The 16,495-nt window shown below is 48.9% G+C and overlaps 1 protein-coding gene across 1 annotated transcript in view; it reads right to left on the bottom strand.

Annotated features, from left to right (window-relative positions):
* The window catches only part of bsna (bassoon presynaptic cytomatrix protein a), a 103,010-nt gene that overhangs the window by 8,911 nt on the left and 77,604 nt on the right, over positions 1-16,495 (bottom strand). The window contains exons 7-13 of the mRNA XM_031566275.2: positions 9,305-16,015; positions 5,590-7,969; positions 4,202-5,001; positions 2,360-2,453; positions 1,159-1,299; positions 737-792; positions 68-199 (exon numbers count right to left, since the gene is read on the bottom strand). Of these exons, the coding sequence (XP_031422135.2) occupies positions 752-792; positions 1,159-1,299; positions 2,360-2,453; positions 4,202-5,001; positions 5,590-7,969; positions 9,305-16,015 (10,167 nt within the window). The 3' untranslated portion in view covers positions 68-199; positions 737-751. The remainder of the gene's footprint in view (positions 1-67; positions 200-736; positions 793-1,158; positions 1,300-2,359; positions 2,454-4,201; positions 5,002-5,589; positions 7,970-9,304; positions 16,016-16,495) is intronic.

Genomic DNA, 16,495 nt, shown 5'->3' with positions numbered 1-16,495 from the left:
AAAAGTATGGCCTCAAAAATGGTCATATGATTATTCATGCTATTCAATTCACAGAGTTGATTCTCACCAGTGCACTCAGATTTCCTCTCTCCCTCTCTATCTCACTCAGTCTCTTTCACACACTCTTAAATTAAAACATAGAAGGGGAACTTCAATGGTTTTTCCAGTACAAAGCCTTCTCCTGAACTCCATAGTAATCCTGAGGAAAAGAACAAGGAAGTCATAAAGAGATACAGAGAAGCAAAGTGGAATAAGCACACACACACACACACACACACACACACACACACACACACACACACACACACACACACACACACACACACACACACACACACACACACACACACACACACAAACAAATATTCAAGTTCACACCTGAGGAAACACCAGCCCACACACAGTCACCCCATCACCCCCTGAAATTGCCCAGAAGGCATGAAGAGGAACCTTGCCTCCGACAGAAAAGCCTTTTAGAACTATGAAAAAAATCAATCATGTTACTTAGCTACCCAGCAGGGTTGTGTCGTACAGACGTAAACATTTAACACAACACGTGTGGGCAGTAAGTAAAAGTTCCCACTTTCCAAGACCACAGAGTTCATCAAATTCAAGTTTTTTAACAATACATTTAACTTATAAAATGAACCCATTTTAATGATCCATTGTGTTGTCCACAGTTAACATCTCATCTCTTTTCACAAATGTTTGTGTTTCCTCTGAAATGATGACTTACCTCTGTTGACACACTTCACCATAAGGAAGTGAATTTCTTGCCAAATCCAGAGATGGCTGTTTGATGAAGTGCATTCATGGGAAAAGGACACAGAAAAGAGACAGGTGAGCAGGGGAGACACACAATAAGATTAATGTGCAGAAGAAATAATCGACACATAAAAAGAGAAAGAGGGAGAATGGGGGAGGCATAACCACATATCATTTCAGAACATTGACTATGAAATTCTGCAATTCAAACTCTAGAACAGTTCAGCATAAGATGGTTTACACCATTGACTATCTGCCACTCGACCACTGATTACTGAACATGGAGTGTGTACTGTAACGTGTATTAAATACTAAGTGATGAATCATATGTATTGTAAGGTTAGGTGTTGTGTACTGCAGAAGCGTTGAGTGTACTAAGTTCCCCGTCCTCACCCTCGCCCAGCTTCCCGGCCTGCTCCGCGGCTCCTCCTGGCAGGACCTTGGACAGCAAGCTATCTCCCTCCAGACCAGGCTGCCCCGCTGCCGCGCTGCCAATGCCGCCTGCCTTCGAACCAATGCCACCGGCTTTGGAACCTACAAAGAGAGCAGAAGAGATTAGGTACACGAAAGAGTAATCATGACATGAGGTAGCCAACACAAGCATGTACATTCAACATTGTTGAAATTGATAAGCAATTTGTGAAAGTGGGGGCAATATAGCTGTCGTAAGAATAGGGTGATTGAGAAACCTTGTGGGTCTACTTTGGCTGACTGCTATCTTATGACACTGGTGCATACTGTTAAATACTTACAACCATGGATTCAAAATGAAATGTGCAGTGATCTTTACTGGTCGAGACCGAGACTGCGCCTAGAGCTATTAGTCTTTATGAAACCAAGTCTCTCAGTGTTTTCAGCTCAATCCTTAACATTCCACTGCAGTGTGTGAAATGTGCAAATGTGCCGATTATGCCTGCCATTACTGCCAGCCATTACAGAGCTAAAAATATGCCTCATGAATTGTGAGAGACCATGACTGTAGCATCATCTCTCTCTCTCACACACACACACACACACACACATACACGTGCATGGACACACACATGCTCTCTCTCTCTCTCTCTCTCTCTCTCTCTCTCCACACACGCACACACACACTCGGAAGTAGACACACAAATACTTGAGGGATCAGTGATGTAGGAAAGAGCTGTTTCCATGCATTTCCTAGTTGCAGATTATTCACTGTCTCTCAAGTGAATTTCCTGACTCTAATCCCCAGATTAAACAGGAAAGCCTTGATACCTTATGCAATCCCATCCAAGGGAAAACACTGTACTGTGTGTGTGTGTGTGTGTGTGTGTGTGTGTGTGTGTGTGTGTGTGTGTGTGTGTGTGTGTGTGTGTGTGTGTGTGTGTGTGTGTGTGTGTGTGATTCGACTGGGAGAGTATGTGATCTTCCACGTGGCAGCACAGTAAAATGTATTCCGTACAAAGTGGAAGCAATGTGAGTTGAAATGATTGGTGATTTGTGTGTGTGTGTGTGTGTGTGTGTGTGTGTGTGTGTGTGTGTGTGTGTGTGTGTGTGTGTGTGTGTGTGTGTGTGTGTGTGTGTGTGTGTGTGTGTGTGTGAGTGTGTATGCACAGAGAACACTTGCCTATCCCAGTGAGCGGTGGCTGAGCGGCTTTGGCAGGTTGGGCTGCCGCAGCTTTTGCTCCAATCGCAGAGACAGGTACGGGTTTTGGTTCAGCCTACACAAGAGGAAGATTGAGACATAGCATATACGATGATATTACAAAAAAAGTTGGTTTGACAAATATGCATATAATAGTGACAGAAGCACTTATTGTTTACAACTAAGAGTGAAGATTCACAGGCGGCACAGTTAGTGATAAATACTTTAGAATTTATAAAAATTGTAAATAACAGTGTCTTAAAATCTTTAACTAGTACTGATATTAGATTATTAGATCGGTATTAGATTGGTGTATGGCTAAAACAGCAAAGAATAATGCATAGTGTTCATTCAGATCAAAGGTGTCATGGTCTAGTGTGTGGAGAAGACCGTAACCTTATGCAGCAGATCTGTCAAATAATAGACCTAATATGACTGACAATGAGACAGGTGAAAACATTTACCTACATTCAGCAGATGATCATGTTCTTTTTCCGAGAATGGACTGGGTGTGTGCAATCTCGCTAATTTCCATTAGGCATATATGTACTCAGTTGGGGACCACTGTGGGGTTTGATATGTGGCCTTTTGCCACATGATCGTATATTCCCATCCAGCATACATTGTGCCGCTTAGTGGAAGGCAATAAGACCTATTGATTCCCTCTTTTCATTCAGCAGTTTCAGATCAATGCATCTAATCACTAACTGTTCAAACTAAGCAGTGCGGCAGTTTAAAGGAACCATGAATCATGAGCTGAATGCCTCTGAATTTATTCCTCATTGTTTCCAATTAGATTTAATTCAAGTTTTTCTTTTCTACGTGATCCAGGTGAAAATTAATTTGGCTTTGACTGAAAATAATGACTCCAAACTCCAATACCTGACAATGTATGAATGCACTCCAGCAGCACTGTAGTGCAGACCCATACAGTTAATCTACCGGCATGGACACAACGTTTTACAGAATTAAAAAAGGGGAAAAAAAACTAAATGCGATTAGATTGGCTGTGGCAAGCAGCTCTGGCACAGTCACTTTCTGTCGAGAGGGAGAGGGGGAAAGGGGGAGAGAGGGAGAGAGGGAAAGAGGAAAGCAGTCTATCTGCACTATCTGAGGACTATTGGCTAATCGCAATGAGAGATAAGCCCTGTAACAGGATCTCTCCAAAAATTTAAATAAACAGTAAAACACAGTGCTCTGGGTCTTATCAGGGAATGAGTGTCTGTGTGTGTGTCCACGTGTGTGTTTGTCTACGTCTGTGTGTGTGTGTGTGTCTGTCTACGTGTGTGTGTGACAAAAAGAAAACACGGAAGAAAAAGGGGAGCAGATTTTTATAAAATGGGAGGGAGAGCGATTTAGACAGTGCTGATGGTAAGAGACATGGAGTAAGAGGAGCTTGTAAAGAGTAGTGAGCAAAGTTGTGGGAGAGAAGAGGGTAATATGATACAGAACTGAAGAACTGAAAAGCGAGACTAGTTTAATAAAAGAGAGTAGCCAATAGATAAGAAGTTTCCACCCAGCTCAGCACAGTGTTTTTTTCTCAACTCAAAAAGAAAAAAATTATGAACAAATGACAAAAACAATTGACTGAACACAAATTTTGAAAAAGATGTCTCAGTATTTCATTATTTAAAAGCACTGGTCTGGTTGTAATATTTTAAATGTAAATGACCTAACGATATCACTTAATCAGTGTTACAGCACTGAAGGTGAGACCTATTCCAATGGAATCAAAATAAATACTTTCTATGTCTTATATGGAAATGGCAGGAGAAATAAGGATAGCAATCTCAAAAATAGGGAGGTATGTTACAGGTGACCTACCACAGCAGGGATCGGTGATGCTCCTGCTGCTGCTGGACGGGCGGCTGGGCCAGCTTGACCCGGCTTGGCCTGGAGCTGCTGCGCCTGGGCTGGCTGCTGCTGCACAGCGGCTCCCCCTACAGGTGGCTGCTGGCCTGGCCTGGCCGCCGACGTCTGGTGTTGCTGCTGAAGCTGCGCCCGCTGGCCCTGCTGTGCATCCGGGGGCAGTGTTGACCCAGGCTGCCTGCCTTGGCCTGCAGGCCCACCAGGTGTCCTAGACCCGGAAGAGCCAGGCTGCCTGGAGGACGGCTGGCCCTGGAGGTCCTGCTGCTGCTGCTTCCTGCTGGAGGAGCCCTGGTGGTGGGATGACTGCCGTCCGGAGCGCTGGCCATGGTGGTGGCCTGATGGATCACGTGAGTAGTCTGTTGCGGGGTAGGCCTGGGAGCGCGAGTCACCCCTCTTTCCTGAAGATGAGGACACGGGACGGGCGTCGTGGCGCACGGACGGGTCCTTGGAGGAGCGTGAGGATCGCGAGGAACGTGGCTCATCCGAGTGGCGGGAGGACGAGTGGCGGCTTGTGCTCCCGCTGCCATGGTGACGGTGCTCTCGAGTTGAGGACTGAGAGCGGGTGTGGCCGTACTCGTCCTGCGGCCACAGATCCTCCTCTGGTGGTTCGTCGTAGTCGTGGTATGTGTGTTTGACGTGGCTCTGGCTCTGGCTCCGCCTGCCCGACGAGTGGCCACTGCTGCCATAGTGACGGGAGCCACGGACATCGCGTGGCTTCTCGAACCAGTCAGTTTCCTCCTGGCCCAAGTGGTAGGCTTGAGAAACCAAAAGCAGATCACAGTCAATCTCCAGATCCGTTGGTGACACAGGCATGCAGACTGAGGCCATGCAAAAGTAGGACAGAACAGGACAGAGAAAAAAGAACAGAAAAAGAAGAAACAAACTTAAAGCCCATGCATACCACAGAGACAAAACACATACAAACAACACACACAGAAATATAAATCATAGAAATACAACAAAAACACAAATACATAAAATTAATCAAATCACAATTGATAGATCAAATATTCATATTCAGTTCACACATAAACATTCAAACACAATGTGCACATCCAATGATATGAAAGAGGATCAAGTGATGCACCTGAAGACATGCAAAAGCAAGAAAGCAAGGGGAAAAAATGAAAAAACAAGAATAAGACGACACGACGGCTCATGCAGTTTCGGTGCCGGCCAGAGCTCAGACACTCGGTTTTGACGAGAGCGGCTAAACGCCTGGCTACGCAACACGGACATGCACTGTCTTAAACTCTTTCACTCCTGCCACTATCTCTCTCGTTCGTGGTGGGTGGGGGACCCTTTAGAGTAGGCAGTGACTTTGGCATTCATTGCCCAATTACCTTCGCTGTCTGAAACAGCACAATGGTAATCGTCTATAATGTACATATCATCAGATTTGTAGACGTGCGTCCTGGGCAAGTCTCTTATGTGGTCCTGCACGTCTGGCAGGGAGTGGCTGGAGCCATATGGATTGTAAGGATCTGGCCCCAGATAGCCACGTCCAACGCCCATGGGCTTCCCCGTAGGACTGAGTGGACTCTCCTCCTCAGAGTACTGCGAGCGTAAGGTGGGACGCCCACTACGGTTGTAGCCACTCCGGTTTGACCGCTCATAGTAGTCCCGCTCATACGATCTGCTCCGATAGCCTGAGTCCTTGGTTGGGACCTTGTCCATTACATAACCGGTGGACCGGGACCTGCCCTGGCTGTGCAGCCGCTCGTCTTCCTCGTAGTAGCCCCTCTGAGGGTCATAGATGCCCTTGCGCAGCTGGTAACCAAAGTCATCCTGGAGCTTTCTCGACCGGGAGCCTGTACCGTAGCCACTGGTTGTAGCGGTGCTCATGGTGTAGGAGGCCAGGTCAGCTTCCACGTCACGGGCCTCCTCGATGGGTGAGAATTTGGAGATCTTCTGCTCCATGCCTTGCTTTCGATGCTTGCTCCTCTTGGTGGACATTACAGCTGGAGCCAAGCTCTTGGACGTATGCCTCTGGGCTGCACGTGAACTTGGCAAAGACGAGTGCTTGTAGTCGTCATAGTAATAGGACGATCCCCCACCCATGCTACTGCTGCCCACTACCCGGCCGTACATATCTGCCCCTCGCGGATGGTAGCTGCCGGTGCTCTTACCCCTGCCATGTTGATGGTCGTACAGGTCTTCGTGCTGCTCGTCCTCTGGTCGGCCGTAGGAGCTCCCTCCTCGTGTGTGGACGGCGTCGCCCCCATATCGCCCATGGCCCTCGCTGCGGTGCGGGTCAGCGGTTGTGCCCATGCCCTCCTTCGTCAGCTCACTGATGTCGTCAATCACTAAATAGCTCTTAGGACCGTTTTGCTCCAGGTTGGAGGAGCCATACAGACCATCACTGGCATAGGTGGAAGTGCTGTCGACTGCGTGTTGTCGGTCAGACATCTGGCCATACGAATTAGCCATTGTAGTTGTGTACTGTCCATAGGAACTGGCTGTAGTTGTAGTGTAGCCATAAGTATTTGCGATAGTTGTTGTGTACTGGCCATAAGTGCCAGCCACAGTTGTAGTGTACTGCCCATAAGAGCTTGCTGTGGTTGTTGGGTAGGTTCCATAAGTGCTGGGAACTGAAGTGGAATATGGCCCATAACTGTTTGCCATGGTTGTTGCGTACTGTCCATAAGAGGGGGCCATACCCATCTGGGAGTAGGTGGTGTCTTGGGCGGTGGTTGTCACTACAACTGTCGGGTTGCTTATGACCTCATAATTAGTGGGCATCTTGTGCTCCAAATCAGCCAATGAGGTCTGTCGGGGCCTCTGATGCACAGTGAGAATGTCGGCCTGAGGTTGGTAAGTGCTCGCCTGGCTGACTGGGTAGGGTGGTGCCTGGCTCGGGTATGGCGTAGTGTGGGATGGGTAAGGAGTTATACCACCAGGAGGTGGAGGCTGGAACCCGGGATGTCCTGGCTGGGTTGGAGGTTGCACACTGTGTTCAGTTGGATAAGGTGGTTGGCCTGGTGGATAGCTTTGGGAGGGGAAGGTCCCTGGAGGCTGGTATGATGGGAGAGGATGATGGGTCTGCAGAGGGGTAGGCTGAGGGAGAGCCTGGGCCTGGGAGACAGTAGGATAGGGAGGCTGGTTGAATCCAGTGGTTTGGAAAGGGGTTGGTGCCTGTGGAACGGGAGCTGGCTGGCTCTGAGGGAACTGGTAGGAGACAAATGATGAAGTGGGGGGGTACTGGGCGGCGGTACTCAGCTCACTGGAGAACTGGCTGAGGGGTGCTGTGCTGGGTCTTGTCAGCAAGCCTTCTCTCTCATAAGACGCCACAGCTGCCGCCAACCGCAGGTTGTTGAGCTCAGAGTCTGACATGTAGTCTCGTGCATCACCCATGCAGCGCAGATACGCCACATCCCGCCTCTCTCTCTCTTTTACCAGAGTCTCTTTGCGTGAATGGATGCCCTGCTCCAGGTAGCGGAGCTTGGCGTCGATCTCCTTCTCCTCCTCCTCCAGCTCTGCCTGCTGCTTGCGGAGCTTGGTGGACTCCTGCTCCACTGCCTTCAGCTCGTGGGTCAGGTCCTTCAGCAGGCTGGCCTTGGCTATCAGGCCAGGGCGAGTGCCAGCCTTAAGGGAGGGCACTGAGGGCATATACATCTGGGGCAAGGCAGGGGTGACCATCGACAGCTGGGTCTCGTCGGGCGGGGGGCTGGGCAGGGTCCGCTTCACCTTCCTCAGGAGGGAGCTCTGCTGCAGGGCAGCCAGCTGCAGGGTCACAAAGGCCAGGGAGAATGGAGGTGGGGTCAGCACAGCATGCAAAACAGTGCATCAGAAAACAGAAGTTCAGTCTGGCAGATCATGATGGACAGTTACAGCAGTTCGCATCTGACAATTATATATGTCCTACTGTCAGTCATTTTAGATGTACATAGAATAGACAGACATACAGTACTAACAATGCCTACAAGTAGAATGGTTTCAAATTAAATACCACTAAAATGTACTGTTCTGTTTAAAGCATAGAAATAATTTTTTTCATTTTGAAAAAGTAAATGTCACGTATGTAATAGTGATGTCTATAATGGTGTCATACATTTAAGGAACCAACAGCCCATCAACAAACTCCTTTCGTGGCATGGTGCTATAATTCCCAATACCTGTGGATAATGGCTCTTTTTGTAAGTGACATGCACTGTGAGCCCTCTTACCACCATTCTGTCTCTGAACCTTAGTTTTAATTGATTTATTTCAAACAGAGTCAAGCATTTGCCCTGCCTGATATGCTCCACAGGACATTTCTGCTGGCTGGATAATGACTGCAGCCCAAAAGATGTCAGCGCTACGAAAGAAATCTTTCCTGTAGAGTTTGATTATCTTATAATGGAAGTAAGTAAGGCATGCACATCTGCAATCAAGTTAAGTAGGTGGTAGATTTTTTTGTGCCTATTCGTCAATAAGATTAATCTTTTGAGAATATTCAAATGTCACAAAAACTACATTTTCCATAGTTTTAGGTCAACAGGCAACAACAGTGCTACGACATTTTAAAGACTCCAATAGGAATGAATGTGTTAAATTAATTAATAATTTCTTAATTTTGATTAAATGTCTGTTTCCACTAGGGAGAGACTTAAACTGTTAATCACAACCATAGTGGAAAGCTGGGGCAGAATATTAAATCTTACAAAGGGAAAACTGGGTGACTATGAGACAGTAGTGCCTGCAGACGCAATGATTAGGGTACAAGGGTCTTTTAGGGATACAGTTAATAATAGTTTGGTCAATAAAGTTAAGCACACAAACAACCGCAGATGATATAACAGACATTTAGTTATCTGACTATCAGCAGCTCAAATAGTAAATTGCATCATAAAAAATGTCATCTATTGCCCCATACACTGCAGTAATATGGTAGTATGACATCAAATATCACGCTAGAGACAATACACCACAATTTCTTACAGGGAGCACAGCTGCAGCTTTTCTAGTTATGTAGCAGATTATACTGAATTACTCAAATTATTTATAGTTGTTTCACACTGAAAACATTACTGGATGAACACTATATGCTATTGTTAGAAAAATAACTTGAATGCCTACCTGACTCTGGAGTGCCTGTTGATGATAGAGGGATAACCTGGCCTTCGCATGGTCTTCTGTGGTTGGACTGAGAGGTTTGGGGTCTGACATAGACCTCTGGACATTCTTCATTGGTCGAGGCAGAGTGGAGTGCCTCTGGGGTGACTCTGCAGTATAGGATTTCTGCTGTGGAGTGACGTGGGCCTTATTCAGCCTTTCACTGGATGCGAATGATGTCTCAATTAGGCGATGAGGAGAAGCCAGTGGGGATACCGGCGAATACAGGACCTGAGGAGACTTGGGTGGCTGCCGGATCAGGTTAGACAGAGATTCATTGTGCAGATGGTTCTGCTGGTAGCTGATCTCTAATGGGTCTGGCCTTCGCCGCTCAAACTTGGCTGCCTGCTGACGAGAAGAGAGAGGGTCTGACGAACCAACAAGCTGGACACTAGTGGAGTAGGGGCTAATGGTAGTGGCCACACTGATCTGTGGGACAACCACTCCCTGTGACTGGGCCTCAGCGTCTGTTTGGCAAGCTAAGCTTTGGCCCTTCTGTGTCCTCTCGGGACCGGAGATGTAGTGGACAATTTCAACTCTATTTGGGTCAGGCACGGTCACCTGAATGGCAGGGGAGACTCTTCCCAGCTGTTCTGTATCTGTTTGACAAGAACCATCTCGGATGGTTTGAATGGCTATGCTGGACGAGGTCACCTTGGCAGCTGCAGAGGTGGAGGTGGTTGTGGAGTCATTCTTGGCATCAGCCCCAGATTCGGAGTGGCGGGAATGGCGGGAACGCCGGCGTCTGACCGGTTGCTCCCACTCTGCCTTGTCCTCATCATCATCTGTCTGGACACTGCAGTCAACACTACGTCTGGTACGTCTCCTTCTGGACATAAGGTACCTTTCCTCACCATCCTCCTCATCTGTCTGCACACTGCTGTCCACATTTCTTCGTGTCGGGGGGAACAGCACTGTCTCTCCTCCACTTCCATCCTGGAGACGAGGCATGGACCTCTGTTTCCTCATAGCTCTGGTTTCCTGCTCCTCACGTAAACACATCTCTGATGCAGAGTTGGGCAGGGACCTGGAAGCCATCTGAGCATCGTATTGCATGTCTGGGACCAGTTCGTGTTGCTGGATAATTCTGCCTGTTTGGTCGCAAACAACATTGGCTGCAGCCGCAGCTGCTACAGCAGCTGTTTTCTGTCTCTTTTGTTCTTCAAGCTGCTGCTGCAGTTGATGCTGTAAAGACTGTATCTGGTCAAGCTGTGCTTTCTGCTGGGAAAGCTGCTCCCTCTGCATGACAAGCTGCTTTTCTCTCTCAGCCTGCTGCTGCTGCAAGACATGATGCTTGATTGACTGCAGGTCCTGGATCTCTTGCTGTACCAGTATCTGCTCTTTATCACGTTGCCGTTGCAATTCACCACGCTCCCTTTCAAGTTCCTCTTGCAGACGAAGCTGACGTAGCTTCTCCAGCTCCACACACTCTCTCTCAAGCTGCAGCAAGTGCTCCTGTTGTCGCTGAAGTCTCTCTTCTTCTGGGTCCTTTGCTGCACTGGGGGTTGTTGCAGGTGGATCACTGGTGGTGGTGGCAGCAGCTGGTGTTGCTGGAGGTGGCTGAGACTGAGGTTGACTTAGTGGCTGACCATGAGTTGGCGGGTAGGCATGAGCCATGGGAGGCTGAGGTTGGGTTGGTGCTTGAGGCTGACTGGGGGCTTGCCCTTGCCCTGTCTGAGTGTGGTGATGGGGCTGTGTCAGATTCATAGGCTGCTCTTGTGGTTGGTTTGTTGGCACTACAACGGGCGTTAGGCCTGGCACAGATGTGGGCTGGGTGCCTTGCGCTGGTGCACCAGATAATATGGGTGCAGTGACAGTCCCGGGTACAGCAGAACTTACAGGAGATTTCCCAAGGTACATGGGAGCATCTTGAACAGTAGTCATTGGAGGTGGCTCAAAGAAAGCAGTGGCGGTTGTTGCTGGGAACTGGCTTGGTGCTGGGAAACGGCATGGGCCCTGTCCAGACATGGGTATCCTCGGAGTCATCACAGGCATTCTAGTGAGGCTGGCCAGAGGCACTGGCATCATGTTTGGTGTGGGATATGGCCTGTAAACACCTCTTAGCAATGGCCTTAGCACAGAGGCTGGTTGTGTTGTGATTGGCACAGTTGAGGCAATGGGAGTGTTGATAGTGGAGAAAGTCATACCATCAGCAGATCTTATGGCAGATGGGTACAGTGCTCGAAGACTTGCTTGCCTGGCATTAATGAGATTGGTTAATGCTTGGCTGTGAGAGATAGGCTTTCCATCTGGACCATACATTAGATTAGGCCTGAGGGCTGCCAGGCCTTGTGGTAGACTTATTCTACCTGGCGGAACACTTCCCCTTCCAGCACCAAATTGTGCTGCAAGTTCAGGGTTGCTGGCATAGCGGTCGATTGAGTTCAGGGCAGCACACATACGGCTTATCTCCCTAGCAGTAGTTGCACTATATTGAGCAAGATTAGACTCCTGGAAATCACGAAGGTCACGGGCAGAGTATCCATAGTCTGCGCTAATGTTGGATAGAGAATTGTACCTTCTTATAGGTAGGGGAGCTACTGTCACATCCCCTTGGTGTCGTAAATCAGTGTAAGAACCATACTGGAGTCCAATGCCCATCTGATCTTTCATTGCACTGAGGTCCACAGCGAGCTCTCCAGGTGCTTGAAGGTGTGGGTCGACCTTTGAATGGAAGGAGGATAGTCCTAAATCAGCTAGGTTAGTGTCGGACATAGATGGTTGTAGCCGACCAGGGAAGGGCAGTGTATAGGATTTCATAGATATATCCTGATAAGGTTGGGCCTCCACACCAATCTCAATTTGTTGGTAAAGTTGTGGAGGTGCAGATGGTGGACGTGGGGGCTCATTGACACCAGGTGCTTCCTCTGCACTTGGCTTTTGTGAGAACGGACCTCCAACACAACTGCCACCAAAGGGTAAATTATAAACCACATCACAGCAGGCTACTTGGTTCTCTGGTTTAATCTGTCCGGTAAGATCCACAATACCCTGACCCTCTTCTGGCTTAACAAGTTGGGAAAATGGAGCTCCTTGTGCGGTACCATCCATCTGCACCATCACTGCATGAGGCTTAGTAGTGGCCAGGTTTACTACACCAGGTGCAGTTTGCATCTCAAGGGGAGCTCCAGTACTGTACATCTCAGGTGCAACACCAGGTGATATGGCACTGACAACAGGTTGGGCACTGCTGGTTTGGCTTACCATCAGGTCTTTCTTTTGCAATGGGGGCTGATTGCTCAGGTTAAATCTCGCAAAGGAAGTAGATTGCTGATGGTTCTGCAATTGGTGGTGCTGCTGAAGCTGCTGTTCCAGTTGCTGCTGCTGCTGTTGGAGCTTTTGCTGCTGCATGCGTAGCTGCTCCTGTTGAATGCTCAAGTCCTCAAGCTTTGCATCAATCTTTGGAATCGTAGGGTCGATCTGAGCAGGCTTTGTTTGGGCCAGGCACACAGCTACCATACCCTGACCCAGATCCACTCTGTTCTGGAGGGGATCTCCATAAATAACAGGTTGATGGTGCTGGGAAATGAACATAGATGCTGCCACAGTGACACTCACAGTTGTGGGTGTTGAAGCCATAACATGTGGTTGCTCCTGAGCATTGAGGTTCATGATCAGAGGCTGGAAAATTGTGGAGTGCCGAATAGGGCTGCCCTCTGCACTGCCTAAGTACCTGCGTGAGTCTGTGGCCAATGAGGTTAAGTCCATCCCCTGGTCTGTCATGATAATTGGAGCTGACTTTAATGGGGCCCTTAGGTCTACTACACTCCCACCATGAACCATGTGACCTTGTTCCACTCTGGAGGTGCCAGGAACTGTAGATATTCTGCAGAGGGATATGTTGTCCATAGACATAGACCCATGAGTGTATGTGCTTGCTGTTGTGACCATGCTTGTGCCAACACTGACTTTCTCAACGCGGTGGGTCCTATAGAAGCCTCCAGAATGGGAAGGTGCCTGGTGATGAGGGGGTGTGTCTGGGGGGCTCACAGGTGGTGAGTAGGCATCAAAAGTGGACTGACGACTAAACCTTGTGGGTGACGAAAGAGGAGAAGTGGCAGTGTTGACAGTTGCTGGCCTAGAAGGACTTGTGGGATCATAATCCATACCAGAAGCCTCCTGGGAGCTCTGTTGTCTGAAAAGACGGGGAGAAACTGCCCTGTGGGCTGTGTGGGTCCCCTGAACCATCACTGGAGAGGTAGGGGAACCCCCTGCTTGTGTAGGAATGGAGGGACTGAATGTCTGGGTTGAAAATTCTGCTGTCCTTCTACTGTGGTGGCTTGGGCTGTGTATTGGTGATGTAGTTGGGGAGAGGGGAGGACTTGTACTTTTGTAATAAGAGTAAACTTTGGTTGCGCGAGGCTCAATTATGGTTTCAGATGAGGTCGAACTGTCTCTCACTTGTACTCCTCTGCTCTCAGCCACCCTCCTTCCTGAGCTATCTCTTTGACTGTATGCCTGAGTTATCTCTGCTATTTTGCTGGAGACATTTGAGACAGTAGTAGTAGTTGTGGCAGTGCTGCCAGTTTGGCGGCCGTACAGATTAGACTGTGTTGAGGTCACTGTTTGACTGACACTGGTCTGGGAGACTGTTACGGCGTCTCTAGCATACACACCATACGCTGCTATGGTAGTGGCAGCAGCTACAGGAGTTATGCCATTTTTACCAGCTTGACTTCTGAGTCGGTCTTTCTGAGCATCTTTTGAATAGTGCTGAGTCACACGTACATCAGGAATGCCCCTTCCAGTTTCAGCGAATGAGACGGGGGCTGAGAGTTGAGTGGGGCTAGTGCCCGGAGTCAGAAGGGCATTACTTTGCTCCAGCAGCTTGGCAAAAGCCGAGCCCGTATCTAGGAGGTGCTTGTCAGGATAGGACCCATCTACATCCCCTTGTTCATCCAACTCTTTTGTGATGGTTTGGGAGGTCTGACGAATCTCTTCATAGATATCCCCACTTTCCTCGTTGTCATACTCAGTTTCATCTTGATCGACATATTCAAACTCATCCTCATACTGCTGCCCGTTCCTTATTCCCTCTTGTTGATAGGCGCTTGTGTTGTACTGCTGCCCTGAGCGAGACTGTTGCTGTTGCTGCTTTTGTTGCTTCTGCAACATCTCTGCTTTCCTCATCATTTCTTCATAGACCTCTTCGGCACTCTTCAGATGCTTGCCAGTCGATGAGGTAGTCGTGGTAGTTGTAGAGGAGGTCACTTCAGGCTTTTCAGTGGGAGAGTATAGAGACATAAAAGTCGGCAGGTTGTACTCACTGCCTGACTTGTAGAGCTTGGATGACACCTCATAGCCCTCAGCCTCCGAGTCAATGGAGGGAGAGTACTCTGAGCAGGAGGATCGGTGCAATTCCTCCATTTCAGCAGCCTGTCTCAGCTCCTCCGTGGGGGAGGCGTCTTCAATGGGAGACAGGTTACTGGGAGGAGTCTTGGACCTCTCCCTCCGCCTCTGAGCCCTCAGTTCCTCCTTGTCTCGTTTGGTCTTTCGGGCCGTGCTGCGTATCCTCTGCTGCTCTACCTCCCTCATCTTCTCCTGTTCCCTCAGGAGCTCTTCCTCCTCTCTCAGCTCATCCTCCTCTGAAGAGTCCTCTATGGTGGGCAGCAGTGGGCCATGGGAGCGGTGTCTGGCCTTCCTTTGCTGTTTGGCCTCCTCAAGCCTCTGCCTACGGCTGGGGCTGCTGTCGCTGTCGTCCTCCATCGAGGAGATGGAAGTGGGTGAGGTGCCAGAAGTGTAGCTGGATGAGGTTGGTGGTAAAGTGGAGGAGTACTCCCCTCTCGATCGTTCCTCTGGGGAGCCTGTGAGGCTCTCCATCTCAAGCTCCGGTTCCCTGTCCAGGCTTAGGTCATTCTCATTGCTGTTGTAGCTATTTGTATTGTTTAACTCTATGGTTTTAAATCGGCGCAGTCCTCCTTGTGAGGCCATCAAGTCCTCTTCTCCCTCCTCAGCATAGCCTTTATTCACTTCGCTGGATGATTTGGTTTCTTCCTCAAAGCTGCTCGAGTGGTGTGTGAGGCGCCGTTTCTCTTTTCCTGATTCGCTGATGTGCTTGTGTGTCTTTTTTGACTTTTGGTATCCATAACCCTCATCTTCCTCTTCCTCCTCCTCCATTTCCTCCTCCTCTTCATTATCCTCATCTGCACTCATCTCCATAATCTGTCTCCTCATATACTCCTCATCGGTCATCTCAGGGGGATCTGCTTTCTTTTTGTGACCACTGTCCTCTCCTGCGGCAGCCATAGCGCGAAGCTCTCGTTTGGCCTCCCAGTCCGCCAGATCCTCCTCTTCCTCCATGATGTCCTCCAGCTCCTCGTCGGAGTCGTAGGCCTCTGGGCTTATCGATAGCGAGTGGGGCCGGTGCTTTCGGTCATCTGCGTCTCGGGAGTGATGTCGACCTCTGCCACGTTCATGCTCCCTGTCCTTCTCCTGGTCTTTCACCTTGGACTCCAGCAGTGGTCTCATAGAGCTTTCCAGCTTGGTGATCTCGGAGGGGCTGGGGGGAGTGTGGAGGCCAGTCAGGCCCCTCTCACTCAGCTTCATCTCCTCCTCCTGGATAAGGCCGATAATCTCGCTGTGGGAGCTTGAGATGCCGTCTGAGGAGTAGCCAGTGTCACTCAGGCTCTGGGGACTCCTGGATAGGTCATGGGTGCTGTTTGTTTTGCTCGCCTCCTGAGAAATAAAAAAAACACATGACACCACCTCGATTAGACTTGCAAAGTGAGAGACGGCTAAACCATTCTTATGCTCAATGCATTCTATGAATATATTTATTTTATCATTTATACACTCTAGATGGACAAAGTTATAGTGTTCAGAGTTAGTGAAGCTCATTTAAGTGTTTGCATATACTTTCGTTTACTGGCCACACCAGCCACGATTGCTCTGCATATTCATGCAACTCCTGCTCTCTGTCTCAAAGACCGACAGCTGAAAAGAAATGAGGCGGCAAGAAAGACATTACTGTCTTTTTTCACTGCCCTCTATCTCTCTCCACCTCTTTCCTCCTCTCTCTAAGTGTAAATCTATCACTGCCTCAGCTTCCTCAGCACTGTTTTACTGAGCATAAACTGCACAAGTCACCAACTGAAACCAGACTAGGTACAGCAGGGTTTTAACATAAACAGGTATTCTTTTCAACTAGGGCATCAT

The sequence above is a fragment of the Clupea harengus genome, chromosome 4 (assembly GCF_900700415.2).
Source record: "Clupea harengus chromosome 4, Ch_v2.0.2, whole genome shotgun sequence".
NCBI lineage: Eukaryota > Metazoa > Chordata > Actinopteri > Clupeiformes > Clupeidae > Clupea > Clupea harengus.
The sequence above is the reverse complement of the archived record's forward strand: the minus strand, read 5'-3'. Positions and strand labels throughout refer to the sequence as shown.